At 38.0% G+C, this 14862-nt stretch overlaps 1 protein-coding gene and 1 non-coding gene across 7 annotated transcripts in view; one reads left to right on the top strand and one right to left on the bottom strand.

The window, feature by feature from the left end:
- LOC103660999 (zinc finger protein 383) overlaps positions 1–9708 on the top strand; it is a 22019-nt gene extending 12311 nt beyond the window's left edge. For 3 of the 6 annotated variants that reach the window (XM_008688658.2, XM_008688657.2, XM_040633902.1), the window contains 3 exons: positions 1831–1957; positions 2266–2361; positions 7424–9708. In XM_008688658.2, coding sequence (XP_008686880.1) covers positions 1840–1957; positions 2266–2361; positions 7424–8619 — 1410 coding nt within the window. In that variant the 5' untranslated portion in view covers positions 1831–1839 and the 3' untranslated portion in view covers positions 8620–9708. Of the gene's footprint in view, positions 1–1830; positions 1958–2013; positions 2362–7423 lie in introns of those variants that run through there. The other 3 variants (XM_008688659.2, XM_040633904.1, XM_040633905.1) reach the window with 2 other exon arrangements.
- A 92-nt stretch (positions 9709–9800) lies between these two features.
- On the bottom strand, positions 9801–9872 carry TRNAN-GUU. The gene has a single exon. It is a non-coding gene; the product is annotated as a tRNA-Asn (tRNA).
- Positions 9873–14862: the final 4990 nt, after the last annotated feature.

Genomic DNA, 14862 nt, shown 5'->3' with positions numbered 1-14862 from the left:
AGGGTCTTGTTTTTTTTTTTTTTTTTTTTTTTTTTTTTTGTCTATCTCTTTTTTTTTTCTTTGTTGATTTTATTTTTTAAATTTGACATATGAGTGAAATTATATGGTAGTTGTCTTTCTCTGACTTGCTTATTTTGCTTAGCGTCATACTTTTTAGATCCATCCATGTTGTTGCAGTGGCAAGATTTCATTCTTTTTATGGCTGGATAATATTCCATTGTCTATATAAGTACCACATCTTTATCCATTCATCTATCAATGAACACTTAGGTTGCTTCCATAATTTGGGTATTGTGAATAATGCTGCTATGTAAACATAGGGGTGCATGTATCCCTTTGAATTAGTATTTCATATTCAGTAATGCAATTACCGGATCGTAGGGTGGTTGTATTTTTAATTTTTTGAGGAACTTCCATACTGTCTTCCACAGTGGCTGCACCAGTTTGCATTCCCACCACAGTGCAAGAGGGTTCCTCGTTTTCCACATCCTCACCAATACCTGTTGTTTCTTGTGTTTTTGATTTTAGCCGTTCTGATAGTTGTGAGGTGATTTCTCATTGTGGTTTTGATTTGCATTTCCCTGATGATCAGTGATGTCTTCCTTGGAGGAATGTCTGTTCATGTCTTTTGCCTGTTTTTTAATTGGATTATTTGTTTTTGGGTGTTGAGTTGTATCAATTCTTTATATATTTTGGATACTAACCCTTTATCAGATATGTCATTTGCATATATCTTCTCCCATTCAGTAAGTTGTCTTTTAGTTTTGATTGTTTCCTTTGTGATGCAGAAACTTTTTATTTTGACGTATTCCCAATAGTTTATTTTTGCTTTTATTTCCCTTGTCTCAGGAGACATATCTAGAAAGTTGTTGTTACAGCCGATGTCAGAGAAATTACTGCCTTTGGTCTCTCCTAGGATTTTAGTGGTTTTAGGTCTCACATTTAGGTCTTTAATTCATTTTGAGTTTGTTTTTGTGTATGGTGTAAGAAAGTGGTCCGGTTTCATTCTGTTGTATGTAGTTGTAGAGTTTTCCCAACACCATTTGTTGAAGAGACTGTCTTTTTCCCACTGTATATTCTTTTCTCTTTTGTCAAATTAATTGGCCACATAATTGTGGGTTTATTTCTGGGCTTTCTGTTCTGTTCCATTGATCTATATGTCTGTTTTTGTGCCCGTTCCATACTGTTTTGATTACTACAGCTTTATGATTTAACTTGAAGTCTGGAATTGTGATACCTCCAGTTTTTTTTCCTTTTTAAGATTGCTTTGGCTCTTTGGGGTCTTTTCTGGTTCCATGCAAACTTTAGGAGTGTTTGTTTTAGCTCTGTGAAAAATACTGTTGGTATTTTGATAGGGAGTGCATTAAATCTATAGATTGCTTTGGGTACTGTAGAAATTTTAACAGATTTGTTCTTCCAGTCCATGAGCGTGGAATGTCTCCATTTATTTATGTTGTCTTCAGTTTCTTTCATCAGTGTTTCATAGTTTCCAGAGCATGGGTCTTTCATATCTTTGGTTAGGTTTATTCATAGATTTTTTTTTGTACGATTTTATTTTTGGGTGTAATTTCTATACCCAACGTGGAGCTTGAACTTAAAACTCCGAGATCAAGAGTCGCATGCTGTACCAACTGAGCCAGCCAGGCGCCCTCTAGATATTTTATTATAAAATAAACTAATTACTCTTGCATCTCTTTTTTAAGATCCAAAGATACTGATTCTGGGTGATACCAGTACAGTCACTCATTTGCTTTACCCCACAATACAAGTCCAATAGTCTGTGAATTATTTCTTTTATTACACAAGTAATACATATGTTTATTGTTTCAGGGATCAGTGATGTTCAGTGATGTGTCTGTAGACTTCTCACAGGAGGAGTGGGAGTGCCTGGACCCTGGTCAGAGGGACTTGTACAGAGATGTGATGTTGGAGAACTATAGCAATCTGCTGTCAATGGGTAAGGGCTTCTATACCAGTCATTTAGAGTTCTCCTCTGGAATGTTTCTTCCACAGTGAATTTCCCATCTGCTTTTCGAGTTACCGGCTGAATTTCTGCTCCTTATTCCCAAATAAGTGGTTTGAGCTGCAATGAAAAGGAAGAGTTGGAAAATGGGCACCTCCAGTGACTGTGGCAGAAGCTTCATCCTCTTTCTTTGGCTGTTCCTGTAGTGGCATCTCCTCTTTGGCCATCAAGGGACTGGATCTGATTTCTGGATCTGGTTTACCCACAGCATAACCATGTCCCATATCTTTTCTTGTGAGCAGGACTTTACATTCCTAAGCCTCAAGTTATCTCCTTATTGGAACAAGGAAAAGAGCCCTGGATGGTTGGCAGAGAGCTGACAAGAGGCCTGTGTTCAGGTGAGTGAGAAATGACTGGGCAGGAGCAAGGCACTACAGTAAACTCAGCACCTTTGAGATGTTAACTGGGCTTCCGGGAAAAACTAAGTCCTCTTAGCATGAGTTTACAAACGACTTGTTTCATTCCTTCTCTCACTACTCTTTCTGCTGCTCTTCTCCAGCAACCCTCATAATTTCAAGTAGGACAGGCCCTTTACTTCCCCTCCAATAAAACTCTTTTACCCATATTTTAGATTCTGTTCCTTGCTGGCTTTTCTTCCTCTTAGACTCGTCTAAATGTTTTGTGTGTGTGCATGCATGCATGTGTGTGTATGCACTGCCCCTCCTCCAGGTACTGGTCTTCATGAATAATACTTGCCAGTGACCTGTTTTATCAGTTTGTTGTGCCTTTTTCCTTTACCCAGTGTTTTTCATTTACTGATTGTGCAAGGGAGCCTGCCAGGTGCTGCCATTTGCTAATCATGTCAGCTGTTAAGAACTTGGGAGTCAAGGGGCGCCTGGGTAGCGCAGTCGTTAAAGCGTCTGCCTTCGGCTCAGGGCGTGATCCTGGCATTCCGAGATCGAGTCCCACATCGGGCTCCTCCGCTGGGAGCCTGCTTCTTCCTCTCCCACTCCCCCTGCTGTGTTCCTCTCTCGCTGGCTGTCTCTGTCAAATAAATAAAATCTTTAAAAAAAAAAAAAGAAGAACTTGGGAGTCAAAAAGTAGTGCTAGGGGCGCCTGGGTGGCGCAGTCGTTAAGCGTTTGCCTTTGGCTCAGGGCGAGTGATCCCAGGGCTTTGGGATTGGGCCCCGCATCAGGCTTCCCCGCTGGGAGCCTGCTTCTTCCTCTCCCACTCCCCCTGCTTGTGTTCCCTCTCTCGCTGGCTCTCTCTCTGTCAAATAAATAAATAAAATCTTAAAAAAAAAAAAAAAGTAGTGCTAAAATATATCCATAAATAATTTCCACAAAGTAGAATCTAGTAAAGAGAATCAGGGAGCCCAGCAGAAAGTCCGAGGCTAAATATGCAGAAGTGGAAAATCCATACTGAATAAATAGTTGGGAGTCTTGCAAGTGATTGCAGTCACCTTCTATGATGACAATGTTGGGGAAAACAGAAAGGCCTATAAGGGAAAGGAAGAGGTGGCAGAGAAGGAGAGATTTAGGATAAAGTGTGATTTTATCCTAAATGCTCCAGAAAAGCATTACTATATAGTAAGTATGGGTCCCAGTGCTGGGATTACAGCATTGAATACGACATTCAGAGTTTTGCTGTTCTGGAGCCTATGTTCTAAAGGGTGAGAGAGGAAAAATAGGTATGTTTATAATGTCAGATGGTGGTAAGTGATATGAAGGGAGGTGAGAGAAGGCCTCTTTGATGAGGTGATCATTTAACCAAAACCTGAAGGAAGTGAGGGAACAAGTGCTGTAAATGTCTGGTAGAAGAGATTCAGGCAGAAGGAAAAGGAAGAACAAAGTCCCTGAATTAGGAGCTGTTTGGCTCCTACCATTGCGGTTGGAACAGAATAAGCAAAGAGGGACTTGTGGGAAAGGAGATCAGCAAAGTGGCAGGATGTACGTGCGTTAGTGTGTTTGTGTGTGAGTGCAGGCGAGAGGTGGGGTGGACCTGCAGGTGATGTGGGGTCTTGTGGGCCTTGGTATGAGCTTTGCGTTCTATTCTGAATGAGATGATTGGAGCAGGGGAGTGACATCATGTTTTTAAGGAGGTTGCTAATTTTGGGTTCTTTTTTTTTTTCATATTTTAGCAGATTAATTTTAGATTCTTTTGGATAGAATTTAGGGAGTCTATGAACTTGCATGAGGAGAAGACATACATCTTTATATTTACTAACCTCAAATTGAAAATTGAGTATTACTGTAACTTTGACATGAATGGAAATCACAGATATTTTCGTATCATTTTACTGTTAATGTAGACATATTGAAAAATTATTTGTGCTCATCTGTATTTCAGAATTACTATAGTACTAAGCTCAGTACTAGGTCTTACTGTTTAATGTATTAAGAAAACTCCAGGGCAACTGGCTCAGTCAGTTAAGCATCTGCCTTTGGCTCAGGTCGTGAATCCCGGGTCCTGGGATCGAGGCCCATATCGCGCTCCCCGCTCAGTAGGGAGTCTGCTTCTCCCTCTCCCTTTGCCCTTCCCCCACAACTTGTACGCTCTCCCTCTCTGTCTCTCAAAAAAAAACAAAAAAAAAAATCTTAAAAAAAAAGAACCAGAAAGAAAGAAAACTCCAGGCAGGTGGAAGAACCCCTGTGAAGGCCCTTCTAGGAGGGGAAAGCTTGATGTGTTTGAAGAACTGAAAGAAAGTCAGGGTTACTGGACTAGTGAGCAAGCGACAGTGGAGCATGAGTCAGGATTGGAGATCAGTTGGTCTTTGCCAGTGAGTGTGAGGAGTTTGGATTTGAGCAGTGGAAGGCCAGGCCACATTAATTTTGGTTGCTGAATAGATTAGTGTGAGAACTTGGTGGGGAGATGGGTTGGGAGGCTACTTCAGTGGCCTGAGTAAGAGGTGATTCTGGTTTAGAAGAGAGGCCATTGGCTGTGGACATAGAAGAGGATAGTTTTAAAACTTACTTAGGAGCTTAACTCTATGGAAATTGCTGAAATTTTCTATGGGAATAGGAGAAAAAAAATTATGCTGGAACGAATTCCTTGTTTCTGGCTTGAGATGTTCCAATAGGCTCCATTTTGATGTCTTAAACCATTTAATTTGCCTAAAATCCCCATTTTTGGTAAGAAATCCTTTCATAATAATAGCTATCAAATACTGAACACTTGACTCAAAGACACTTACAGGCATTATGCCTTTCCCTCCCAGGAATCATGAGGTAAAGATTATCTCCCTTTTGCAGATGAGGAAATGAGGACTTAGATTAAATAATTGCCCAGGACCCTATAGTGAGTAACTGTCAGAGTTGGAATTCCACTCTAATGAGCCTGCTTCCACTTCTTGTCATCTTTCCATGACAGTATTTTCTTTCTGTCTGCCTTAAACTTTAGCCGCCTCCTCTCTCAGCCACTGCAGTGGTATATGAGTAAGTCTCTCTCTTCTCCCAAGATCAGCATCATAAAATACCAAGACAAACAGTATTTTTACTGACTCACCAGAACATAACATATTCTGGGGCGCCTGGGTGGTGCGGTCATTAAGCGTCTGCCTTTGGCTCAGGGCGTGATCCTGGCGTTCTGGGATCGAGCCCCACATCAGGCTTCTCCACTGGGAGCCTGCTTCTTCCTCTCCCACTCGCCCTGCTTGTGTTCCCTCTCTCGCTGGCTGTCTCTCTCTGTCAAATAAATAAAATCTTAAAAAAAAAAAAAAAGAACATAACATATTCTGAGTCTTCCCTATCTGCTACTCACACCAATTTAGCTTAATACCCTAGACTGACTTCAGGTTCTGCCCCCTTGTGGCTAGCCCTTTGTAATCTCTTTCAAATTTCGGCCAATCTATCCTTGCTTTGGAACCTATTCAGTTTCCATTGCAACTGGGAGTGCTGCTGTTCTGACACTAACTGCCCAGAGTTAGCGTAGACCCCACAGATGAATAGCAGAGTTGTAGGGGCGCCTGGGTGGCTCAGTCAGTTAAGCTTCTGTCTTCGGCTCAGGTCATGATCCCGGGGTCCTGGGATCAAGTCCCGAGTTGGGCTCCCTGCTTAGCGGGAAGTCTGCTTCTCTCTCTGCCCCTCCCCCCTGCTCATGCTCTCGCTCTTTCACTCTCTTTCTCAAATAAATAAATAAAATCTTTTGAAAAAACCAGCAGAATTGTACACAAGACTGCCCTCACTTTATCTTATTTTACTTTTGAAAAGATTTTATTTATTTGAGAGAGAGAGAGAGCAAGCACGAGTGGGGGAAGGGGCAGAGGGAGAGGGAGAAGCAAACTCCCTGCTGAGCAGGGAACCCAATGCAAGGCTTGATCCCAGGACCCCGGGATAATGACCAGAGCCAAAGGCAAACACTTAACTGACTGAGCCACCCAGGTGCCTCAAGACTGCCCTCACTTTAGATGGCGGCTGCCAAGTCTCAGAGTTCTTAGACACCTACACTTCTGAGCAACTGGCTATAAATTTGGGGAATTCCATAACTACTGAAAGTTTAATAATTTGCTAAAATGATTCACAGAACTCCAGAAAGCTCTGTACTTATAATTGCAGTTCTACTCTGAAGGATATATATTAGGGCAAGGTCTAGTAGGCTTCCAGATGCAGAGGTTTCACTCCCTTTCCCTGTGTAATCAAAGTGTGTCATCTTCTTGGCACATCACATGTGTTCACCAACCAGAAAGGTCTACTGAGCTTTGATGTCCAGAGTTTTTATTGGGATTTAATCACACTGGCATGATGGAGTGGCCAATGACTCAGTCTCTGGCTTTTCTCTTCCCTCAGAAGTCCAGTAGCTGAAAGTCTACTTTCTAACAACATGCTAGATCTTTCTGGTCACCAGTTCCTATCCTGCAGCTTTCTAGGGATCTGCCATGAGTCATCTCATTAGCATAGCCAAAAACACTCCATCACTCAGAAAAGTCCAAGGGTTTTTGAAGCTCTGTGTTAGAAACCAGAGACAAAGACCAAATTTATTGATCATACTACAGAGCCCAGAAATCTTCCCGCTGTGTGCCTTTATTCCTCTCAGGAAACCTTTAATGGAGGTCAGAAAATTATCCACTTTTTTTAAATACACGTAGTATAACGGTTTCTTACGTGTACATGCTTGCATGCTTACATAGATGTATACATGACTTGTAATCTTTTCATATGCCCAAGTATTATATATTTACCGTCCTTTCCTTATGATTCTGGTCCATCAATATTTGAGAATCATTGTGGTTTCCTTTTTCTGTAGTCTCCTCCCTCACATTCTGTGTTATATCTCATTTCAGTGCATTTTGGGGGTTTATTTTCAGATTAAACAGATCTACTTGAGAACTGTATGTCATTTACGACCAGATACTATTTTCACTTTAATTTGTCCATTTCTATTGTTAAAGTTTAACTTTTCACAAATGGGTGGTGGGAGTGGGGTCGGGCAGTAAGAATATTTACCATTTCATTTTCTTTCAGATTTGGAATCAATGTGTGAAACCAAGTTACTGTCTCTGAAGAAGGAAGTTTATGAAATAGAATCATGCCAGAGGGAGATAATGGGACTTACAAAGCATGGCCTTGAGTACTCCAGCTTTAGAGACATTTTGGAATATAGAAGCCACTTTGAAAAACAGCTGGGATATCAAAGTGGGCATTTCAGCCAAGAAATAGTCACTCATGAATACATGCCCACATTTATTCAACAGACATTCTTTACTCTACATCAAATAATTAATAATGAAGAGAAACCCTATGAATGTAAGAAGTGTGGAAAGGTCTTTAGTCAGAATTCACAATTTATTCAACATCAAAGAATTCATATTGGTGAAAAATCTTATGAATGTAAGGAGTGTGGGAAATTCTTTAGTTGTGGCTCCCATGTTACTCGACATCTGAAAATTCACACTGGCGAAAAACCCTTTGAATGTAAGGAATGTGGGAAGGCTTTCAGTTGTAGCTCCTACCTTTCTCAACATCAACGAATTCATACTGGTAAGAAGCCCTATGAATGTAAGGAATGTGGGAAGGCCTTTAGCTATTGCTCAAATCTTATCGACCATCAGAGAATTCACACTGGTGAAAAACCCTATGAATGTAAAGTATGCGGGAAAGCCTTTACTAAGAGCTCACAACTTTTTCAACATGTGAGAATTCATACAGGTGAGAAACCCTATGAATGTAAAGAATGTGGCAAAGCTTTTACTCAGAGCTCAAAGCTTGTTCAGCATCAGAGAATTCATACTGGTGAAAAACCCTATGAGTGCAAGGAATGTGGGAAAGCCTTTAGTAGTGGCTCAGCACTTACTAATCATCAGAGAATTCACACTGGGGAGAAACCTTATGATTGTAAGGAATGTGGGAAAGCTTTTACTCAGAGCTCACAACTTCGTCAACATCAGAGAATTCATGCCGGTGAGAAACCCTTTGAATGTCTTGAATGTGGAAAGGCCTTTACTCAGAACTCACAACTTTTTCAACATCAGAGAATTCATACAGATGAAAAACCATATGAATGTAGTGAATGTGGAAAGGCCTTTAATAAATGCTCAAACCTTACGCGACATCTGAGAATTCATACTGGTGAAAAGCCCTATAACTGTAAGGAATGTGGGAAGGCATTTAGCAGTGGCTCAGATCTCATTCGTCATCAGGGAATTCATACTGATGAATAATAAAAGTTAAAGCTCTTGTTACCTTCCTAACATTTGAAACAAACAAACAAACAAAAAATTCACATTTGATAGTTACACTTTCACTATTTTTTGTTTTTAAATTTTATTTTACATTTCTTTTTAATTCAAATGTATTTTACTCTAAGTTATGAATTAAGATTCTAAGTTGACGTTTGTCCTGTCCCCCAATCTTATACTAAGGGCAGTTGTTCAATAATGCTTTTCTTGCCCATTATTTTGTTTTACCTTCTTGGTGAGACATTATATCCTTGTTGATATTTGCTTGTATTTTTTTCTTCTCTGACCTATGTATTTTTGCTTACACCAATATCACACTGTTTAAAATTGTGTGACCTTGTATTTTTTAAGTGTAGAATTGTAACCTTGTTTTTGAAGTCAGTATTAATCTTGTGTTTCATTTCACAAATTTGTATTTTCTTATATAAAACAGAAAATCAGAAAACCAGCAACTAAAAACCAAGATTAACAGCAATCATAGCAACTGTCAATGATTACTCTTAAGTTGATAGAGCAAACTTCCCAGAATTTGTTTTTAAAGTCATGATATGCATGCATGTTATCCCTTCACCTGTTTTGATCATGCCAAAAAATATGGTTGCCATTCAGTAAATATAGGTTTTTTAAATGAGTTATATATACTTAGTGACTTTTCAAAATGACTTTATTACTCATGTTCTGTTTGCATTAAATGTTTGCAGTTATGAAATATGCCCTGATTACTATGACCCCAGATTTATCTTTGAATGTTTGTTTCTTTCTTTTAAAACATCTATTTTAATTGCTGAAAGCATGCACATTTTCTCCCTATAAACTGTTTTGTTTCTTTTTATCCACCCCAGTCTCATACTAGAAAGGTAATTAACCACTGTTATCAAAGTGGTGTTTATCCTTCTAGTTTTGTTTTGTTTTTACTTTTTACTTATATATGTTAGTGGCATTTTATTTCGTATGTATTATTAAAAATAATCATGCTGTGTGTATTGGTTTGTTGTGAAGATTCAATGAATTAATAAATGTAAAGTGCTTAGAACTATTCCTATTACACAGTAAATGTTTAGTAAAAGTTGTCCACTATTTTCACTGATACACTCATTTTCATAGTTATCTTCATTATTATTTGTGGAAAGGATTTTTTTTTAAGTTTATTTAAGTAATCTCTGTACCCAACATGGGGCTTGAACTCATGACCTGTGATCAACAGTCACACACTCTTCCGACTGAGCCAGCCAGGTGCTCTTCTTTGTAGAAAGGATTTTGACCATGTTGCTTACCTTTGTCTAAATCAAAGAATTCCTAATGAAAAAAAGAGAAATGAACACAATTAGTATAGGAAAGATTTTCTCATCACTCATTATTCAGCATAGAATTTTAAAAGGAAAAAAATTGTGGATAGTCTTCCTTCAGACTTCTGTGCTTGCACAAAAGATTAATGCCAGTCTGAAACCCTACAACTATAATGGTGAGTAGTTGAAACCACAGCTGTCAAAAAACAGGAAGAGATCAAGAATATTTTTCCTAATAATTTGTTGCCTCCCAAAACAGAAAACATACAGGCCACAGAATTTGACCAGAATGGAGGAAACAGTAACAATAGGATAGCCATCAATTATCTGAATTTTAACTTACTGCTCTCTATTGATTAACATGGGTTAGGGAAATAAGTCCTTAATATACATATTATTTAAATATGAATGAAAATGAACACAATTGAAAAACCTGTGAATGGCAGGTTGTATTGGAAGTTTTATAAGCCATTACGCATGTATATATTAAAATACTAGAGAGGCCGTTAATAAACAACATAGAACTCAAGGAGCTTAAATAAGCAAAAAAAAAAAAAAAAAGTCTAAAATGTGGGTAGAGAAAGGCATTATTAGTTATGCAGAAATAAATGAAAAGAAGTAAACAAATAGAAAATTTGATTATTTGACAGAAAAAGTAGGCATACTTTAGTCATTTGGGGAAGTAAGGATAATGGATGAGCAACATTGTGAAATTGAAAAGACTACATTTAAATTAAAGGGACTTTATCTTCTTGGGTAATGAGAATGTTCTGACATTTGTGGTGTATGGTTGCACAACTTTGTGAATATACTAAAAGCCACTGAACAATATACTTTAAAAGGATGAGTATAATAGTAATATGAATTTTATCTCAAGGTAAAAGTACTGTAGCTATTTTTATACCGTATCTGAAAATCTGACAAAATATGGGATTTTTATAAAGAAGATGAACTGACATCAAAATTGACTACAGCAGGGGTGTAAAATCTTAATAGCTTCCCCTCCAAAAGGAACATTTTTAAGTTAGAACAAAATTACTTTATTTATTTATTTTTGGTTCTAAGACCTTTTATTTATTTAGTTTTAAATAATTTTTTATTATATTATGTTAGTCACCATACAGTACATTCTTAGTTTTTGATGTAGTGTTCCACGACTCATTTTTTGCGTTTAACACCCAGTGCACCATGCAATATGTGCCCTCCTTAATACCTATCACCGGCCTATCCCAATCCCCCACCCCATCCCCTCTGAAGCCCTCAGTTTGTTTTCCCAGAGTCCATAGTCTCTCATGGTTCATTCCCTCTTCTGCTAAGTGAAATAAGCCAAGCAGAGAAAGATAATTATCATATGGTTTCACTCATTTATGGAACATAAGAAATAGCAGGAAAATCAGTAGGAGAAAGAAGGGAAGAATGAAGGGGGGGTAAACAGACCAAAATTACTTTAAATGCCAAGAAGCTATACTAAGGAAGACACCAAATTATCTATATTTAATAGATGAAAACTATGAAATGTTTTAGAAACTCCTTTAGGACACAGACTGAGATAGCAAGTTATCTATTTCTATTAATTTATAATCCTAATGTTAAAACTTGCTAAAAGAACACAAAAAGATCATATGCCGAGAATTGGTTATGAAAATATGCAATGTTATAAATGCATGGATCAAATCTAGTCATCTATTGAAAGAAAATAAATACCTGTCACAATCTGGATTTAGAAACAAAATGCTTCTGATAAACCCTTATCCAAACTTGCTATTTGCTTTCTGAAACTTGAAAATCAAATTGATTTAGATAACATAGTATCCCTTAGTATCAGAAACTCAGGAACCAAATGGATTGGGACAGTAGGAATTCTTGGAATATAACACAAGATAATTGACATGGATTTTCTAGAGTTCAAATAACTAAAGCACTATATGTGAAAATACACTATCAAGCCCCAATACCTTCTAGATGCACTCTTCTTTTTTTCTTAGCAGTATTTGACAGAATTGGATTTATCTTATAAATAAAAAGAGTTATCCTACTTGCTGCAAAACCACTGCGTTCATCCATTTGTATCCTGTCTAGTTCTCACTTGAAGAGTCTTTAAAACATAGCCAATGAATGCAATTACTGCCATGCAAATTAGCATGAGGGTGTATTAGGAGGAGGGAAGGAGCTTATTAACCACAGAATTTCAACTTTGATTGCAATTAGAGCGTAGAGGACTATGAAAAGCCTTCACTTCCATGACCGCAAGAAAAACCTTGACAAGATGAAAATCATACTTTCATATGGGACTGTATAAGAGAGGTGGAGACAAAGAAGCATTGAACTGAATTTCTGAGGCAAAAAAGCTCTTTTTAGGTAAACAGATTGCTGTGTGACTTTCCATACCTAAGTGCAGTGCATGTTATGGGGATGAAGATGAAGGAATACAGATGAAGAGACCGTAGAGATCAAGAGAAATGAGAGCCTACAGTGATACTTAGGACTTTCCGGATGGATTAAAATCTGGAAAAGCCCCAAATGCAAAAGATTTAAACAATACTATCGACCAACTTTACCTAATTGATATATTTTTTAAATGATACTTTCTGTACAATCTCTACCACAGAACATACTTGCTCTTCAATAATACAGGAAACACTATGATAGACCAAATGTTGGGTCATAAAAAAAGATTCAATAACTAGCAACAGGCCTACATCACACAGATTATGTTCTTTCATACAGAACAAAATGCAGCTCAATGATTAAAGATTATATAGAAAATCCTGTTTTCTTCCAGATGCTTAATAGTCTTAGCTTTTAACTTAGTATATGATTCACCTAGAATTAATATTTGTGTATTAGGATAAAGTACAGGTTGGGGTTCTTCCCCCCCCCCATGCAGATACTCAGTTGTTCCAGTACTTTTTGGTTTTTTTAAATAATTTTTTATTATGTTATGTTAGTCACCATACAGTACACCCTTAGTTTTTGATGTAATGTTCCATGATTCATTATTTGTGTATAACACCCAGTGCACCGTGCAATATGTGCCCTCCTTAATACCCATCACTGGCCTATCCCAATCCCTCACCCCCCCTCCCCTCTGAAGACCCCAGTTTGTTTCCCAGAGTCCACAGTCTCTCGTGGTTCATTCTCCCTTCTGTTTACCCCCCCCTTCATTCTTCCCTTCCTTCTCCTACCAATCTTCCTATTTCTTCCATAAATGAGTGAAACCATATGATAATTGTCTTTCTCTGCTTCACTTATTTCACTTGGCATAATCTAGTTCTAGCAGTTTTTTGGTGGAGTCTTTCAAGTTTTCTGTATAGAGTATCTTGTCATCTGGAAATAGTGAAAATTTTACTTCTTATTTGCTGATTTGGATGCCTTTTGCTTCTTTTTGTTTGATTACTGTGAGTAGGACTTCCAACACTATGTTAAATCAGTGGTGAAAGTCTACATCTGTCTCTTATTCCTGACCAGAGGGGAAAAGCTCTCGTTTTTTCCCCCCATTTAGGATGATATTAGCTGCAGGTTTTTCATAAATGTCCTCTATTATGTTGAGGTATATTCCCTATTTTGATGAAGGTTTTCATCATGAATGGATGTCCTACTTTGTCAAGTGCTTTTTCTGCACCTGTTGTAAAGATCATATGGTTTTTACCCTTTCTTGTACTAATGTGGTATGGCACGTTGATTGACTTGCAAATATTGAACCACTCTTGCAACCCAGGAATAAAACCCATTTGATCATGGTGACTGATTCTTTTAATATACTGTTAAATTAGGTTTGTTAGTATTTTATTAGGAATATTTGCATCCATGTTTATCAGGGATATTGGCCTGTAGCTCTCTTTTTTTAATGGAGTATTTATCTGCTTTTGGAATCAGAGTAATGTTGGCCTCATAGAATGGATTTGGAAGTAAAGAGAAATTAGGGAATCCATTCCATTTACAATAGCACCAAAAATCATACGTTATCTCGGAATTAACTTAACCAGAGACGTAAAGGACCTATATTCTAGAAACTACAAATCACTCTTGAAAGACATTGAGGAAGACACAAAAAGATGGAAAAATATTCCATGCTCATGGATCAGAAGAATTAACATAGTTAAAATATCCATGCTACCCAGAGCAATCTACACTTTCAATGCCATCCTGATCAAAATACCAATGACATTTTTCAAAGAACTGGAACAAACAGCCCTTAAGTTTGTGTGGAACCAGAAAAGGACCCGAATCGCCAAGGAATTGTTGAAAAGGAAAAACAAAGCTGGGGGCATCACGTTGCCGGATTTCAAGCTGTACTACAAAGCTGTGATCACAAAGACAGCATGGTACTGGCACAAAAACAGACACAGAGACCAATGGAACAGAATAGAGAACCCAGAAATGGACCCTCGGCTCTTTGGGCAACTAATCTTTGACAAAGCAGGAAAAAACATCCAGTGGAAAAAAGACAGTGTCTTCAATAAATGGTGCTGGGAAAATTGGACAGCTATATGCAAGAGAATGAAACTTCCAGTACTTTTTGTTAAAAAAGACTTTCATCTCCATTGAGGTGCTTTGGCACTTTTATCAAAAGTCAATTGACCTTCGGGTGCCTGGGTGGCTCAGTCAGTTAAGTGTCTGTCTTTGGCTCAGGTCATGATCCCAGGGTCCTGGGATCAAGCCCTGCATCAGGCTCCCTGCTCAGTGGGCAGTCTGCTTCTCCCTTTCCCTCTGCTGCTCTCTCTCTCTCTATCAAATAAGTAAAATCTTTTAAAAAAATCAATGGACCATAAATAAAGCAACACTTTATATGAACAATGTACAATTGTAAAATGAAACAAAAATACAGTTTATAATAATATCAAAGAATATAAAATACTTAGGAATAGGGTAATAAAAGATATGAAAGACCTTTATATGGAAAACTGCAAAACATTGCTGAGAGAAGTTAGACAAGATC

Source organism: Ursus maritimus, unplaced genomic scaffold (assembly GCF_017311325.1).
Source record: "Ursus maritimus isolate PB19 unplaced genomic scaffold, ASM1731132v1 scaffold_19, whole genome shotgun sequence".
Taxonomy (NCBI): Eukaryota; Metazoa; Chordata; class Mammalia; order Carnivora; family Ursidae; genus Ursus; species Ursus maritimus.
This window is presented reverse-complemented; position numbering and strand designations above follow the sequence as displayed.